Below are 17775 nucleotides of genomic sequence, written 5' to 3'. Positions count from 1 at the left end.
GTTCAGATACTTGTGAGTTGCTTGTGAAGTGTCCCATTTTATGTCCATGTTGCATTAAAAGCAGTTCAAAGGCTGTTAAAAGTCATAAAAACTCTTGATAATAATTTACAGTAAGTTTGAAGCATCTACAATATTTCTCTGAAGAAATACAAGCTAAGTGTAAGTGATACTGTGTAGCAATGACTATAGATGGTAAAATGTTTCAAGCCTGTATTTCTGTGTTATAGTAGAAAGAAAGATATTTCACCTTTTTTCCTGATACTGGATTGTGTGGTAGAGTTGTCAGAGATGACAGGTATTCTTTAAAGTATTTGCCATCAAAAATGTGGATAAATTAGAAATACTTTCTTTATACATTCGCTTGAAATTATTATAATATTCTGATATTATTGTTATATTCTAGGCAGAATGAATAGTTGATATTTTCCTAACATTGAATAGATTATAATGTCTAAGTAGGTTTTTGTATTTGTAAGAAACTGCCAGCTGTACCTCACGGTCAAGTAATATGTGTACTGGTGTTCTTTAATTTTGAGAAATATTGTCATGTATTGATCTGTTAAAGTGTTCTTTTACAGCTCCTGTGATCTTTTTAGTGTGCATTATAGTTTTAAACACACTTATATAAGTATTAGAAAAGTTAGAGTTGGTGTTTTACTTAAAAATTTGTATAAGCATTTTACTTAATGTTTTTTAATATTAAAAAATATATCTGTGAGGGAAAGTAACAGCTTTAATCATGACTTGTAATAATTACTTGTAACAATCTAGGCATGAATCAGGGTGATTTTAACATTCCAGCCAGTTTCAGCGAACATTCCCTTTTAAGCTAAGACTACTTCTCCAAAATAGTTTTTAGGAAATGGAAATAACTCGTACATCTTGATTGCAGAGGTTGTGGATTCTGTATTTGGTATGTTTGGTATTTTGAAGCAAGCTTTTTCTCCTAGGATTGTTCTCTGTGGGAGAATTTGCTTTTAGTATTAGGGTCAAACCACTGCCAGTTTGTTTGGTGACTAGTTATGACTTAACAGAAGGTTAAAAGATGAGATGTGGTGTTAAAAAAAAAAATGCTCTTAACTATCACTTAATTCTTAAAGAAGAGTAAGACTTCAGAATGTTATTGTTGCTAAAGGCTTATGTGGTTTAAAGAAGGTGACTGGATGACTAAATTGGTGAAAAGTAAACGGGGGTACTGTTAAGTAGAAGGATAACACCTCAGTCTGGAGAAACCTTTGATCTGCAAATTGCTGCAGGCTGGAAGGGTATTCTGGGGAAGTACTGCTGTGCTTTCACTATTTCTTGTCTACTTTTGGCCACTGTCAGAAAGAGTATACTGCCTAGATTAATAGTTGATTTTTATCTGGTATGTATACTGTTGTCTTCCAACCCTGTATGTATCTCTGTGCCTACAGGATTGAGTCATTGCTCTTATTTCACTGTATTCACTTGTTTCTCCAAATTGATTACACAATTTCTGAACAAAGATAAATTTTATGTGATTTAAAATAATAAAATCTATAAATTAATTTGAAGAATAATTAGTTAAAACTGTTTCTTAGAACAAATGTATTTTACAGCTCTACTATCTTGCTGATGATTATGATTTTTGGATTTGAAATGTGCAGATTTTACTAGCATCTATTATTTGAGTTCATTTTGATGTTTAGGCTTTTATCTGGGATAATGGTCCCCATTTTAATTTTTTTTAAACATTTTTAAATTTCAAATGCCTTTGTCACACAAATGCATCAAAGCCAAAGCTTCCATCTAAAGAAACAAACAAACAAAAAAAGAACAAAAATTGCTGTCTGGAACACACTCATTCTGTAAAAATATTTCACTCCTTTATAGAAGTCCCAGATAACTTAAAGATAGTTTTCTTACTAAGTGAAGTAGTCACAGCAGGCTATCAGAAGGTCTTGTTCGATGAGGAGGTTGAAATTCATATAGAAGTTACCATCTTGTGTTTCAGTTCTAGTTACTGCATATGTAACATACTTCACATAAAATCTCAACAAACAAGGAAATAAAACTGACAGTATTAAATATTCATTACTTCTTGCTTTAACCTGTATTCTTACTTCACCACCTGCCCAACTATTGAATGTCACCATGTTTCTTTAGTCTTAATCAGCTGCATCAGGACTGCAGTCTGCCATCAATTTATTTCCCAAATTTGAGTAAGATTATCAGAACTGCACAGAGTTCAGTGATGTGGGGTGGCGGGTGCAAAGCAGGTCATGGTTAAGGGTCTGTCTTCCCAGTAAACTTCCATGAATTGAAGAATTGAGTTTGTAATAGTTTTGATTATATTTCTTGTTTTTCTGACTGCTTGAGTACCATCTAATGTCTTCCCTGGAGGGTGCTAATAATTGTTGTTATAATGAAGTCTAATCTCTGTTCAGTTTTGTAGCTTTGATCTTGGTTATACTGACTCTTAGATGCTGTATTACCTGAAATGAGAATTACATTTTGTGCATGAATTTGAAATACTAGAAAAACTTATATGCATGGCTTTCCGAGTGGCTTTTAATATACAAATTTTATAGGCAATATAGTAAGGAACCATCTGAAAACCACACAAAACCAGTAGATTTCTTCTGTGGTATATTTCTATGCAGTACTTCATTATGGTTAGAAATACCTCTGAAGTGATATAATGGTTTTAGTTCTTACACGTTTCAGAGAAATGGTAGATTTACACATGTAAATTAAATTTTCAAATAATTTTTCATACTAGCTAATATTACTTTGTGAGTAATTATAAAGCATAGATAGGCCTGGTGAAATTTAGCATCTTCCAGCTATCAACTCATCAAAGAATTTTGTCTGTAGCTGTAATTTCTATTGTGTATGGTGATTCAATCCATGTTAGATTTGATCTGTTGTTAAGTAGGTATGAACTTAATTGTGTTCTCTGCTCTGAACATCTCAGAACCTGATGTAAATCTTATTAAGATAAAGAATTTTTCTTTGGGTAACTTGAACTTGTCTTCTATAGTGCTTACAAATTTGTGTTACTATACAGTCTTTCAAAGGACTAGATTAAGTGTATGTCTTTTGAGTTATCTAAAATTGCATTACTTTATATAATACCATTATTATATGTCTTTTTCAGGGTATTGAGGAATGGAATATTGCCCATCTTAATACAATATTGGACGTTGTAGAAGAAGAGTGTGGAATTTCTATTGAGGGTGTAAATACACCATATCTATATTTTGGCATGTGGAAAACAACATTTCCATGGCACACTGAAGACATGGATCTCTACAGTATTAATTATCTCCATTTTGGAGAGCCAAAGTCATGGCAAGTTTAAATTTTTATGAAATAAGTTTTCATTCATCTGTTTTAGCTGACTATACCAGATGGGGTACAATTGCTTCATAGTGGTAAGCTTTACTGAAAAGCTAAGATAGTAAAGCTGAGAATGCTATGAAATATGTGAGGCTTGTGATGTAAAGAACATTGGGGTAATGCATCTTTTTATTTTAAAGGAAACGCTAATAAGTACATAAGGCTTATTTAAGTCCAACAGAAAAAGACTGTAGTGATTCAGTACGAGAAGTTCAATGAGTTGGGAACCCCGAGTCTATTTGAGAGACTTTCTGTAAGGCACCTCTGAAATCGTAGAGTGGTTTGGGTTGGAAGGGGCCATAAAGATCATTTAGTCCCAAGCCCCCTGCCATGGGCAGGGATGCCTCCCACTAGCCCAGGTTGCTCAGAGCCCTGTCCAGCCTGGCCTTGAACACTGCCAGGGAGGGGGCAGCCACAGCTTCTCTGGGCAACCTGTGCCAGGGTCTCATCACCCTCACAGGGAAGAATTTCTGTCTTTAATCTAATCAAAATACACCCTCTTTCAGTTTAAAACTGTAACCTCTTGTCCTATCACTACACTCCCTGATAAAAAGTCCCTCCCCAACTTTCCTGTAGGCATCTCTTAGGTACTGGAAGGCTGCTGTAAGATCTCCCTGGAGCCTTCTCTTCTCCAGGCTGAACAACCCCAGCGCTCTCAGTCTCTACACATGAGAGGTGCTCCAGTCCAGCTGATATGGTGATATGATAAATGTTTTTCTAGTGTACAAGTACTTGTTTACACTTTCAAATGAATAAAATCATTAAACACTGACCTCTTCATGTTTTGAAGAAATAGCAGTGGATACAACTTTCTGGACCACATTGGTCCGTATTGTTAAGAAATTCAATGCTAAAAAAAAGGTTGAATGAAAGACCGTTAAAGATTTGTTTGTTGTAACCCATGTGCTTTTACTGGAGGAATGTGGCATAATTTACGCTAATACTGTCCCTATATCAGTAAAATCTTGTATTAATGTGATATTAGTGTAGTATTTTATTAAAAAAAAGTGGAGGATGAGTTCACTTTTAGCATACAGATAGTAAGGAATCTTGGGTGCTCTTAAAAAACTTAACCTGAGTTGAGTAGTGCTTCCCTAGTGAAATCAAATACTGGCATGTACAGTAGTAAGACATGATGTTAGTTTTACAGGTTATACATGTAGTTCAGGACAACTGCATTGGTCTTACGGAGAACTGCAAAATACTTTATTAATAACCATGATAGGCAATGTGTTTTCTCTGAATTGTGAGTAAGCAACCACTTCCACCTGAGACCTACAATGAGAACTTGTAGGCAGCAGCTAAATGTGTCTGCTGTCAGTCTTGATGGAACGTGAAGTTTTCCCCAGGGTTTAGGCATAGATTATTTTTCATTTCTTCTTACACTCTATGCTGTTTCACTTCTAAGAGGTACTCAAAGAAGTTTATATTATGTATACTGATTCCTCCATTACTGCCTTATATGAAACACAGGGGAGGAGTGTGTCTGATAAACAGCCATAGTCCTGATTTTGCAAATGGTTAGTGTGTTTATGTATGTGTATATTTATGTAATACATATGTTAGCTTTATAGATTTTTTTTTTTTTCTGTGCTTGCAGAAAAGTGCAAAAGAGAGGAGATAATTTGAAGGAGAAAAAGGAATTAAGAAAACATATAAGCTCTGAAACAGAACAATATGAGGGGAGAAGAGAGGGGCATATGGTGAGGAAAGATTTGCTGGAAAGGGGAATAGAGTCTATTAAAATTACTTGCTATCAGGCAGAATTTTTACTGCAACTTTTCCATTGCATTTTTTTCTGAGGGGAAGGAAATGTTGAAGATGTTACCTCATTTTACTTCACAATTTCTTAGGGAAAAAGTCTTTGTTTTCTAACTGCAGTATATAAATTAGAGAAGGAAGTTTTTAAAAAGTAACAACGAATATCCTGAGCTACCTAGTCTTCTGATCTGTGGGTTTTGATGTTTGCAGTAATGGAAGGAGCAGACTACTTCATACTTCAGCTTTGTAGTTTCAGCAGAGCTACAATAGTAATGATTCTGTAGTACAAAATATAACTTCTTTGGCTCTGATGTCTAGAACAATGTTATTGATGTGGCACAGATTAGTGTGATTACTTCCTGAGGTGCAGGTAGAAAGATCACTATAAAATTTAAGAAATCTAACTAAATTTTTATACTATTATTGATTGTTCTAGTAGAGTTCTGTTTTAACTGTATAGTTTTTTGTGTTCTTTAATACATTTTACTGTGAAGGCTTGATGACTGGGATTTCATTATGTTTATTCATAGCTTTAAATTTAATTTTTATTATGTTAAAATCTTAAGGTTATTAAATTTATTAATGATTTTAAATGCATTGCAGATCAAAACAAAAACATCTGTTTTAAGTTTAATTTCAACGATCTGCTTTACCTTATCTGTGTTGTGGACAAATCAAATTGTATTCAGTGTCTTACCCACCCCCCTGATCTTTTTTCTATCCCGGACATTAGAGGAAATCAAGGCAGGTCAGCTGTGAAAGTCAGAACATGACTGAAAGTTCGTAGAATTTTGTACTGACTCATAGGAAATCTGTTTTACTAGCTAACCTGAAACACACTTTTTGTGACACAGGCTTTATTTTCTGTTCTTGGGAACTAAGATCTTGTCATCAAATAGTCATAATTTTGGGATGCTATTACAGCCTGGATTTTCCATTTTGTGAGTGATGTTAAGGGGTCCTTGGAAAAAGAAAAGCAATTCTGAGATCTTTATATTCATGTAGCTAGTATTATCATTTAGCTTCACTGCTTTTGCTGTGAAGGTAAAATTAACTTTCTATGGAAACATACAGACTAAACTAAAAGCATGGCTCATTCTAGAGAGAGATCCTTGGTGGTTATACAATGACAGCTATGCAATTTGCAGAGTATGTTGTGGGTATTTATGATTTTTGTCATTCTTTGCAGCCAGTGAAAACAAATTGTGCTTTCTCCTTCTGACACAGTTTCCCTGAGTGACTTTAATTTCATTTCCATCTTGAATATATCCTTTCATGTTGGAACTAACTTGGTAATAGACTGTGAGAGATTAAAAACCTTTTTCTAGAATCAGAATGGATGCTAATGGTTAAAGAACACTTAATTTTAATAGTTTGTATAGGTCTTGGTGAAAACTTCTGAAACTCTGAAGCAATGCTGCTTTAAACCACATTAGTAGGAATGTTGGCTAAGGTTTTCTGATTATATATATTTTTTTTAAATTTGTTTAAGCACTGCTTAATGCTAAGTGGATGCTAGTCATAGCAAATGTACAGTTATGTTTCTCTGTTTAATTAAAGGCAGAATAGAGAGAATCATAAGTATATGTCATCTGTGCAGTGGATTAAAGAGAAATGAAAGGCCTGCTTCTGATACAGATGAAAAATAGGATCACTGTATTTATTTTTAGCTACAATAGTAGATTATGTAGGATTTTTAAATATCTAAAATTCTGTTTCAGAAGGCATAGCTGTAATACTAAATGTTATGCTGCATTTAATTTTTCTAAAATAAATATTCTTATATCACTATCTTAAAAACAAGGCGGTATAGTTTTGTAACTTGAGGTCACAAAGAGACGCTTCAATGCTGAATTATTAGATTTTGTATTTAATATATTCTGTTAAAAAAAGTAGCAATGATTTTCAACAGATTGTCAATCACCATAATGTGAAAACATTTTAATCTCGTACAGTTGCATCTGTTTAATTTTACTAACATTAGAATTTAGGTGATTTACTGTGAAGTTATTGTGGAAATTCTGATTGGTTTGTGACGTGTTTTCTGTGTACTTGGAGATTTTTCTCAATAAAGCCTAGGAGAACACTTCAGAAAGTAGAGCAAAAAACCCCTGATGATCATTTCCTTCCTGATTTTACAGGGATTTGTAAAAAAAAGATGTACAAATATTTGTTGCATTATTCTTAAAGGTCTTGGTAGCTCTGGGCTGTAAGTGTTTTGTTTCAATCCCATCTTTGTGAGAAGGTTTGGTGGCTTCTAATGTGACAATTCTCATATCTCAATGATGTTTAAAAAAAATTTCATTCCTGGGCTTGTAGAAATTACAGCTGATCAATTTGATGTGGTGTTATAGCCCACTCCGAAGAGGGGGACAAGTGATTTGTAAAACCCCATTGGAATGGACAATGGTGAGACAAGTCTCAAAGTCTGTACATAAACATTTATAAATTTCCCACAGTGTACTAATTGGATACATGGTAATTGACTAAGTGTATAACAAGTTATGGCAAGTGATATAATATCCCTTGTGTTACTTAATGCTAACAAGGAAAAGGGGAAAAAAAGAAGAGAGGTGGAGATGGGAATAGAAATTGAGATCACCGGTCTGGGTTCCTGTGTTGGTCCTGCCAATGAGGGTTCAAGGATGCATGGGTTGTCTTCATTACTGTTATCCTTGCCTCTTCACAATTGATACATGCTTTCCTTAGGTCCTTTCTGCAGGTTGACTTACATATTGACATACCATATATATGGGGAGAAGTAAGGTGCTTCATGGGATGTTATAACTGGCATAATCACACTAATCTTCATTAGCATATGCAGGGATGTCAACTTTAATATGCCTTTCACAGATAACAAAGCAAAGGTCATTCACCAAACACATGGCCCTGAAACTTTACAAGATGCACCAGAGCAGAACTGTCCTGCTCTACAGGGCTTCCTCTTCCAGCTGTGTCTTGTGACACCTAGGCGAGTTTCCTCCTGCATTATCCAGACCCCATATTATCCACTCCATGACTATAGTCTCATTTTAGGGTACTTGTGATTATTTGAGACATTCCTTGAAAAGGCTTGGAGGACCTTCCCCCTCATCTTTACCAAGTTTAGTGTCTTGCCATTGTTCATGCTTCCCTCGGGCAGCTGCTCTCAGTCCTTGTTTCAGGGAGTTACAAGTTGTTTACTACATGTGGTGGTGCTGCTTTATTTTTTATCATGTTGAAGATACTGAAGAAGATACTGTGAAGCAGTGCTAGAATTGCTTAATTAGTGTGTTCATGATTATAAATTGAGAAGCAACTGTAGGTGAATGTGAAAACCTAGATCTGCAAAAATCCTTAAATTAATGAACTGTGATGCCATGTTTAACTTCTAGGCTGCTCATCCTAGAAAGTATTTCAGAATCCTGAATTAAGCTCTGAGGTTCAGCATGCTGTAGATGGGTGAAACTAGATGCTTCATAATGAAGTTGGAGCAAACATGTTGAATAGGGAACTGTCAAATCTAGCAAGTAGGCAAGTCTAAAAAGAGGGGAATATTTGAAATTTTTATGCATATTAATGTTACAGACTTACTCAGGATCACTCTTACAAATATGTAATCCCAATTAATATACAATGATTTTATGAGTAACTGAACTAAAATTCTTTCATTTCATAAGTCAGCTGTCCTAATCGTCACCAACAATGTTTTCTGAGCTAAAGACCTACTAGTTCATGAAAAAGCAGTGGATGTTATTGCCCAAGACTGAGATTCTCTTGACAATAAAAAAAGAGGCAGAGAAGTTCTTAGAAATTGTGAGAAATAGTGTAGGAGAATTAATCTTGAAATCATATATATATAAATGTTTCAGAAACACAAGTTAGTGGCTTAGATTTAATATTTATTACCTACTTGTAATTATCTTGTTGCAAGTACCCTTGATTTGCTGAATTGATATGTATTTCTTAAGACCTTTTTGAACAATACATGACAAATAATTTTTTCTGTCTTGGTAGTATGACTACAAAGTAGAATGACAGTGAACAGTGACTCTTCAGCTTTTATCTGTCTTTTCATAATTTTTAACAAGTATATCTTCCTGAACTAATAAAATCAAAATGTAGTTAAGCATCAACATTTCCCTTTTTATCCTTCCATTTTTCTTTTGTTTCTCTGCTTGTTATCCAAGAAACATTCTCTTTGCCTCTTAGTGATTTAGCATTCAATGTCCATTACTTTTAAAGAGGGCTGGGCTTGGCCTTAAGATATGACAAGTCAAACAGATGTTAGTGGCTGTTTGTTGTGGGTTGGGCTCAGAGGGCAACTGAGTGCCATGAAGCCACTCACTTCCCTCCTTCCCCCCCCCAGCACTGGGAAGGAGAAAATAAAACAAAAGGCTCAGGAATCGAGATAAGGACAAAGGGATGACTTGACTGTTACGGTCATGGGCAAAACCCAGGCTTGTTAGGGGAAGGAGGAATTTAGTAAGAAATAAATTTAATTCAAATACAAACAGCAACATGTAACAGAGTAGGACAGTGAGAAGCATTACCACATCTTAAAAACGCCTCCCCCCACATGTCCCTTCTCAGGCTCAGCTTTGCTCCCAACACCTCTACCTCCTCTCCCCAGCAGCACAGGGGGCAGGGAATAGGGGTTATGGTCAGTTCTGCTGCTTCTTCCTCCTGAGTGTGGGGAGAGCTTCTGGCATTCCTCCCCTGCTCCAGCGTGGTCCCTCACTGTGGTCCTTCAAAAACTTTCTCCAACATGAGTTGGTTGCAGTGTTTCCCATGGTGCTCTGGTGTGAGTCACCCCTATGTGTTGCAGTCTTCCAGTGCTGAACTACAGCAGCGGGGCCTTCTTTTTTCACACAGATTCCTAGCCTTTGGGTGTAGCCACTCGCTCTAGCATGGGGTCCTCCATGGGCTGCAGGTCAGCATCTGCTCTACCGGAGACCTCCATGGGTGGCAGGGTGGCGGTGGCCCTGCCCTCTCACCATGGGATACAGGGGCAGTCTTTGCTCCAGTGCACCTCCTCACAGCTTCCTCTTCCTTTCTTCCAGTGTTCACATAGGTGTCCTTGTAACTCCTCCTCACAACTCCACTGACTCCTCCAAGGTTCACCTTTTAAATACATCATCACAGAGGTGCAGCCACTATCACTAATTGACTTGGCATTGGTCAGAGGTGGGTCCGACTTGGAGCCGGGGGAGCTTTGGGAAGCTTCTCACAGGGGAACACTGCTGTAGCCCCCTTAACACTTCTCATATGTACTAACTGTTGAGATTGAGTGAATACTTTTTTTCTCTGATTTAGTGATCTTATTTTGGGAGTTATTTTGTTTAATGTTTTGTACAGTAGACCAAGAATCCAGTAAGACTTAGGCCACTGTAATTTGGCTGGTATCGAAGGCAGGTGCATATGTGTTTAAAAAAGCTCAGTTTTCTCATAAATTGCATTAAGAACCAGCCCTGAAGGGCTGGGTGAGTGACTGTGGGCCTCCTGATGTATGATACTACAAAGTTGGACTCCTTTCCTTGCTCCTTTTCTTAGCTAAGACTAATGACAACGGTGGGAAGAAATAAAGGATTGAGGAGTAGTTGTTGCCATGGACCCCAAATTAAGAAGATGATGAAAACCACCAACTTGTATTGAATGAATTATTGCTTGGTAATTTTAGATTAGTTAAATAGCTATAGCCCTGTTAAACTATGTCATGTCTTATCTTTCCAAAAGACTTATTGAGCTGTCTAGTTTTGCATTTTTGTAATATTGAGAAGTACTTACATGTTTACATGTACAAATGTAAGCATGTGGCTGCATATTATCATAAAAATGTAGTAACATGTACTTTTGAAAGAGTATTTAAGAAGAATGCTGGTTCAGTCAAAGATGGGTAAGGCAAAGAAAAGTTTCTGGGTTGGGCTTTTTTTTAGACAAACATTGTTCAAGTTTTACTTCATGAAGTTGTGTATTTAATGACATATAGTACAGTATTTAATGCTATATATAGCATTTGTCTCTGCTGGGGTGTGAAAGATGCAAACATATAGTTTAGATTACTGTGTATGCACTGGTGTGTATGTAATACAGAGTGGAGAACAGGCACAGACGCTTTGGAAGTACAAATGGAGAGAAACAAAATCATTTTTTATAAGACAATGAAATTCTGGTTAAAACTGCAAACAGAGAGAGAGTCAACCTGAAAGTCCCTTTTTAATTACTACTTTTTTGAGTGGGTTGTTAGTAGAATGGGTTTTGCTACAGTTCAACTTACAGCACTGACTTCTGTGGTGGAAGGGGTCTTGTCCCTGTGCAGCAGTTTCAGCTGTAATAGAGTAAAATTGTGTGTGTAGGTAGGAGGATGTTTATTTCTTGTGCAAAATGAGGGACCTAGGGTCCTTCACTTGTTTTTCTGAGTGAGTTGTCAGGGGAGATGAATGAAACCTGTGTTCATAGTTTTCCTTTGTTTTCACAGAAGGGAAAAAACTGTATGTTGACTTAGCTTGAAAATGTGGATTTAGACTATGTTGTACAGCTGAATATGAATTTCTCCTTTTTGGAACCATATATTTTATAGAGAAGAATCAATCCAATGCTGTTGCAACATTGAACTCAAATGAAAGCCTATTATATCACATATTGAAGCAGTTAAAGTAAATAATAAAGCTTAATTAATACATACAGTTTATTTATGAAGTGCAGTAAATATGTGAATAGCAGTGTTCAGAAAAGCTGAATGAAATGACAGCTTTTCAATGATCTTCAATTTTTTAACTGTAATAAACATTAAAAATAGCATGAGGTTAATTCCAGTTCTTTCATATTGTTGCTGACTTGTTGCAGATAGCATATGGAATCTTTAGAAAGTAATTTGTTGTAAGAACAGAGCGATTCCAAGATATGTGCAATTCTTCAATTTAAAGAAAGTGTACTTCTTAAATAATTTTTTAACTCTAATTGTCATGATTTTACAAAGACAAGTAACACTTATTCCACAGCATTGGCTATAGTAAAAAATAGAGATGTTTAATGCTCATATTTTTCTGTTGAACTCTTGTATCTTGTGAAGCATGGCAAAATTTGAAGAAATTAAACCTGTATATATTAGACTTAGGTGTTTTCATTTTGAGAATGAAGGCATATGTGTTTCTCTTAATTGAGATTGTGTAATCATATGAAATATTGCCAACATGTGTGATTTTAAATAGTGAATGTAATATTCTTGAACTACATGTGATAATGTTTAAAGTAGAAAGAAGCTAAATTTTTTTTTCAGAAAAAATCTTGTGTGTGTTTTCCTCAGGAATCGCTGTTTTATCCTGTATGATTTTTCAGTCTTTAATCTTCTTGGCTTCTGTTTTTTTAAATATTTATCACATGTGGTTCATGATTTTGGTAGCAATTATGTCTTTTAAGCATTTCTTCCTTTTCTTTCTGTGAATTTTAGGTATGCTGTCCCTCCAGAGCATGGGAGACGGCTTGAAAGACTAGCTCAAGGTAATATTTTCCGTATTTCCATACATAAGATGTCTGAAGGACAAACTTCCAGTGAAGTGAAAAACACTGTCCTTGACTTGCCTACTGTTTTTATTACTTAATGTTGTGTCTTTTATCTGTCCATGGTATGATTGCAAACAAGGCACAGTTCTAGTACTCTAGAGAGTTCTTAAGAAACAAACTAATTTTTTTTCCTCTCAGAACTTTCTTTTGTACTGGCATTTTTAGCTTGTTGAAGCTTATGAAAATGAGGCTTAGTATTTTGTTGTTCATTGGATTTTTATTGCTACTATCTTTGTCTCCTCTGTGCCCTTGTGTTTTTTTTTTTTTTTGTCACAGCTTCTTTTCATAAGTACCTTTTGAATTTTTACTTAGCCAAATCTGATACAAAGATAGGAATACTGAAGACATACGAGTTTCCAGAAGTTTCATTAAAGTTAATGCCTGTGTAGAGGATGGAAACCTGGTTGGTACCTCTAGGAAGGGGGAAGCAGACAAAATGTACCAGTGCTATATCTTATTTGGTAGCGGCCTGCAGGCATATAAATTCACTTTAGCCAAAGTATGTTCTGGCTTTTGCCTTCCAGAGGTGTGTGGAACATCTGTTGAGGAGCAAATGATATTGTTGTAAAGTTGATATCTAAGGGTTAAATCCACTAGTCTATAGGAAAATTCTTCTCACATAGTAATTTGTTTTCAGTGACACTACACCTTTCTTTTTGTTTCTAGATTGAGTGCAATTTGTGAACATGGGAATAGTTAGACATGTTTTTTGGCCTGGCAGCGCATGTTTTATAGCCTGCTATTAACCATATTATATAAGGAATGCTATTGGAAGTTCATAATTAGATATCATGTATCAGGACCAAATTCTGAAAATTTCTTTCTACATTTTGTTTTCATATCTATTTTATGTGCATATAGGTGCATGACTTTTTCTGAACTATTTTTAAACTATTGCTAAGAACAGTAAGATGACATGTGTCATTGAGATGTGAAAGTAAAGATCTGTGAACTTGCAGTCTTAAAAACGTGTCTCAGAAGCACAGATTTCAACCTGGATAACTACATTTACTATTCCCAAATTTTTCCATAGTTTCAGTCAAGAAAGTTGTCACTCATTTTTTTGCTTTCCAAATTCTTTTTCCAACTTGAAAAGTATAGAACTCTCCATATGCATACCTTGAAGCTTTTGGTTTTCACCAGTGAACAAATCGATACATGTTGTAAACTGTGCAAGTGACACTGACTAGGATCGTTAAGTAATTATTTTTAAGGTTTATATAAAGGGGCAAGGAATAGAAGGAAGAGAGAATTGAAAAAGGTTCAGAGAGGAACACTAGGATTGGTGAAAAATCGGCATTTTTGTTTTGTTAGCTCTTAGTTTGCAATCTGAAAGAATGTCAAATAAAGGTAGGGGGGAATGATGAAGACCTGTGATGACTGGCATGGAAGAGAGGACTAAAGAGGTTCACTGGGTCTTCCAGTACAGCTAGAGACTCTGACTGAAGAGTCTTAGCAAGGTTCAAAACAAACCAAAGGAGATGATTCCTTTCACAGCATGAACTCCCAAGATCTTTGGGTAGATAGACTCTTCATTTGATGTGCTCTGGTGTTTATTATAGATGTCATATTGATTGATTATGTCTGTGCAGTGTTTTAAAACTATTCAGCTTCAAATGTTCTATTTTTGAGTGAGGGAAGAGAATGGGCAGTTTCAACAACAATTGTTCACTGGTTTCTAAAAATTAAGTGGCATTGAGGCATGGCAGTGTTTGCTGCAGGCTAAAAACAAACTTAAGTTTTTTCTTTGACATACCCTAATTTCCCCAGATATTGGAGTAACCTATAGAAATCCAGGAAGCAGGTAACTCTGGAGATACATGCTTTGCTACATGGAGCATTGAAGTCACTTGGTATAAACTTACATAGTTTAAGAAAGTATTGTGTTAGAGAACTGTGGCCTCAAGGTGCTTAGGCCTCTTATTGCTGATAATGGTGGCCTAATATACAGTAAGAGGAATGGGACATTAAGTGTGAGAGAAGTGGAAATCTCCAAAATCACTGTTTTTGAGAAGCTGGTAGGTTATATTGAGGGAACAGTGTCTTTTAATGTCTGAATACCAGAATCGGAATTGGGCAGGAAGTTAAATGGGACTTACGACTCCAGTCTCATGCAGTGTAACAGTTCTTAGGTCCAGAACTTCTGGAAGAAAGTAAAACAGAAAGGCTTCAGGTGCACCGGCACATGTGTAAGTGCTTTTCTACAGCTGGAACAGGAACACAGTTCCTTGATCCTTACTGCTTGCTATATTTAAAGGACTTGCCTCGGGAAGTAACTCAACCTTGATCTGTGCACATCTGCATAGAAGTAAGTTGTCTACTACTGCTATCTCCATGTATGAGTACAAGTTATAAAGATCTGTGTGGTGAATGAAAAACTGCTTTCCATGATGAATCTTGTGTATGATCAAAATTATTTTTATTTCAGAACTGTGTTTTGAATAGTAAATAGCAAATAAAACATGAATCAGGTACTAAACAATGAAGGTAAAATTTCAAGTAGTTGTTTATTCCATTATATTCAGTGAATGAAACTGGATTTCTGTAGAAAAACTATATCCTTATACAGAGATTTTTATTGTAACAGCAATATAAGACAGGTGAATTAGTTTCACAGACAACCTTCTCTGATATTTCCTAACTTTTTAGTATTTGACTTTAATGTCTTCTGCAATGTTTTTCTGTGAGTAGGTTGTTTTCATTATATTTTTGGTCCTTAGAATGGAGTGTAGAAGATGATGCTGTAGTTCTTAAGAGTAATCTTCTTATGTCATCTTCTACTTTGTGACTGCTGCCTGCTACTATAGTCTGAGTTTTATAGTAAGGTATTTTAAAATGATGAATATGTAAAGTAACTGCATGGCTGCAAGTCACTTAATAGTAAACATTAATAAAACATAGTGTAAATGATACCTTTATACTTAATCATCTGTGTATTGAAAATATTTTAATATTTTTGCATGAATGCAACAACTAAAGAAAAAAAGTTGTCTATTGAAGAAGGTTAGCTCTGATGACCAGATGCCTGCCAAATTAATTGAATGCTCCTAAAAAATTAATAAAATAATGCATTAAATGTTACATGTTGTCTAAGTCAGGGCAGCAGTTGATACATAGAATTAAAGGAATTTCCATTATCTTGTCTGCACATCACAGCTATCACACATGCCTGTTGTGCAGGAATGCTTGACTGTGGCACCTACAAATACTTTATTTGAAAAACATTAGACTTGCATGTAATAAAGACAACAGTTTGATTTTGCCCTTCAGCTGCTTTCTCATTTATGTAGGTTTTTTTCAATTTTATGTAGACATAAATGTAATAAAAATATCTCAAGTGAGCTCTTAACTGCAATTTTTATACTTGTTGTTATGTTAATCTGTAATACCATGGTATTGTTAAAGATTTTTTGTTTCACAAAATGGGTGAGAAAATAAAGAGAATAGAAGTAGAATGGCAAATCATAAATGGCAATTTGAAGGATTTTCAAATCTTTTAATAGATCATTTAATTGCAGAAACTGTTTTAGAGACAAGATGTTATCTATCTGCGGTGTTCAATTATGTTAAGAAACTAAAGTTTAATATATTGTAAGTATGAGGGGTGTTATAAAAAGCTTTGTATGTTGTATAGTATTAATTAATTCATTTCATGCAGAATTCATTACATGTTATTTATGACAACAAATATAAATAGTTGTTGAAATGAAACATAAAGTAGAACTTGCATAAATTCTAAGGGTTTCAAATCTGAAAACTTCAGCAGCTGAAAAATTGAACTTTTTCTGAATTGATAGTTATATCAGCCAAGTTAGGAAAGTTGCATCTAAGAGATAATAAACTTGAGTCTGTAATGTATTCATCTGGACATAACAACACTCATATTTCACAACACTTGCTTCTTTTGTGGCTTTTGTACTCTGTGCTTTGTATAGCATACAAATTGCCACTGCTTCTTTGTGAGGATTGTTATCATGGAAACTCATCCTCCTAATTTCTTTTATGTGCAATACAGAAAGTTAAATCAAATTACTTCAAATCACTGCAAATTAATTTAAATAAATTATATGAAGTTTGTATTTATACCTATCAAAGTAAAATCTAAAAATAAAATTACTAGAAAACTCAGTCCTCCTTTATTCTGTGTTCCAAGAGTACCAATCAGTGAATTATGATTAATATTGTGTGTTCGAAGTCCTTTAAGTGAAGAACTGCATCAGGAAAAAATTACGATAACTTTGAGCTCAATTGCGTTCATTTGGATTATTTTTCATTAAAGTTAAATTACATTAAAGATATTTGCAGTTTAGGGTGTTCTCTCTTATAAGTTCTATATTTTTATATATTTTCAATTAATATTAATAAACTAAAACCACAGCACCTTTACTGTAAAATTTCAGGTGAAGACTTGAGTATGGGAGTGTAGAAAAAGATAGGAAGCCTAGCCTCATTCATTGACTGGTCAGAATGTGATCTTAAAATTCCTTAAGAACATGATTTTATGTGTGTAGGCTTAAATAATTACTTTATTATTGGCCAAATTGTGATTATACAATATATAGCCAATTCCCCTGTTCAAGTCAATGGAGTTGTAGAATTACTCTTTCAGGAACAGTATTGTAATTTGTCCATATATGGTTGTAGCTGAACAGTTAATTGAGAACAGTATGGAGACAGTACTATAGGTAAGCATTCCAGATACCTTGAAAATGGTAATCAGCTGGGGAATGGAATGCAGTCCACTTCAGTTTGCGTAAGTTATAGTCATGATGTGATGAGAGCCATGAGTGATACGTGGGAATGATACTCTCGGGGTGAAAAAAGAAAATGAGCCTTCCAGATAGCAATGCTCACTGTCCCTTAGTAATTTATGGAGTTGAACTTATTTTAAAATGTTCTTTATCCCTGAACTTTAATGTACAATTGAAAGACTCTTAGTGCAGTAGTGTCCTGTGTGTGGGAATCCTGTCTTCCTCAGATACAACAAGGAATTTGCTTAGTGCCCACTGTTCCCAGCTTCCCCACAAGATGAGAAGGCTTTGACTTTTATCTAGAGTAAGGAACATAAAACCAGAAATTGTTTGGAAGTGTCATTGTCTGTTGAGGTGG

At 35.1% G+C, this 17775-nt stretch overlaps 1 protein-coding gene across 11 annotated transcripts in view; it reads left to right on the top strand.

Annotated features, from left to right (window-relative positions):
* The window catches only part of KDM4C (lysine demethylase 4C), a 280337-nt gene that overhangs the window by 26975 nt on the left and 235587 nt on the right, over nt 1-17775 (top strand). For 10 of the 11 annotated variants that reach the window (XR_012635528.1, XM_074932069.1, XM_074932071.1 and 7 more), the window contains exons 5-6: nt 3122-3315; nt 12554-12603. Coding sequence is in view for 9 of the 11 variants with exons in the window: in XM_074932069.1 (XP_074788170.1) it covers nt 3122-3315; nt 12554-12603 (244 nt within the window). In the remaining 2 variants the exon portion in view is untranslated. The remainder of the gene's footprint in view (nt 1-3121; nt 3316-12553; nt 12604-17775) is intronic. The other variant, XR_012635529.1, reaches the window with a different exon arrangement.

Source organism: Athene noctua, chromosome Z, assembly GCF_965140245.1.
Source record: "Athene noctua chromosome Z, bAthNoc1.hap1.1, whole genome shotgun sequence".
Lineage (NCBI taxonomy): Eukaryota > Metazoa > Chordata > Aves > Strigiformes > Strigidae > Athene > Athene noctua.
Note: the sequence above shows the minus strand (reverse complement) of the source record. Positions and strands in the feature narration are given on the sequence as shown.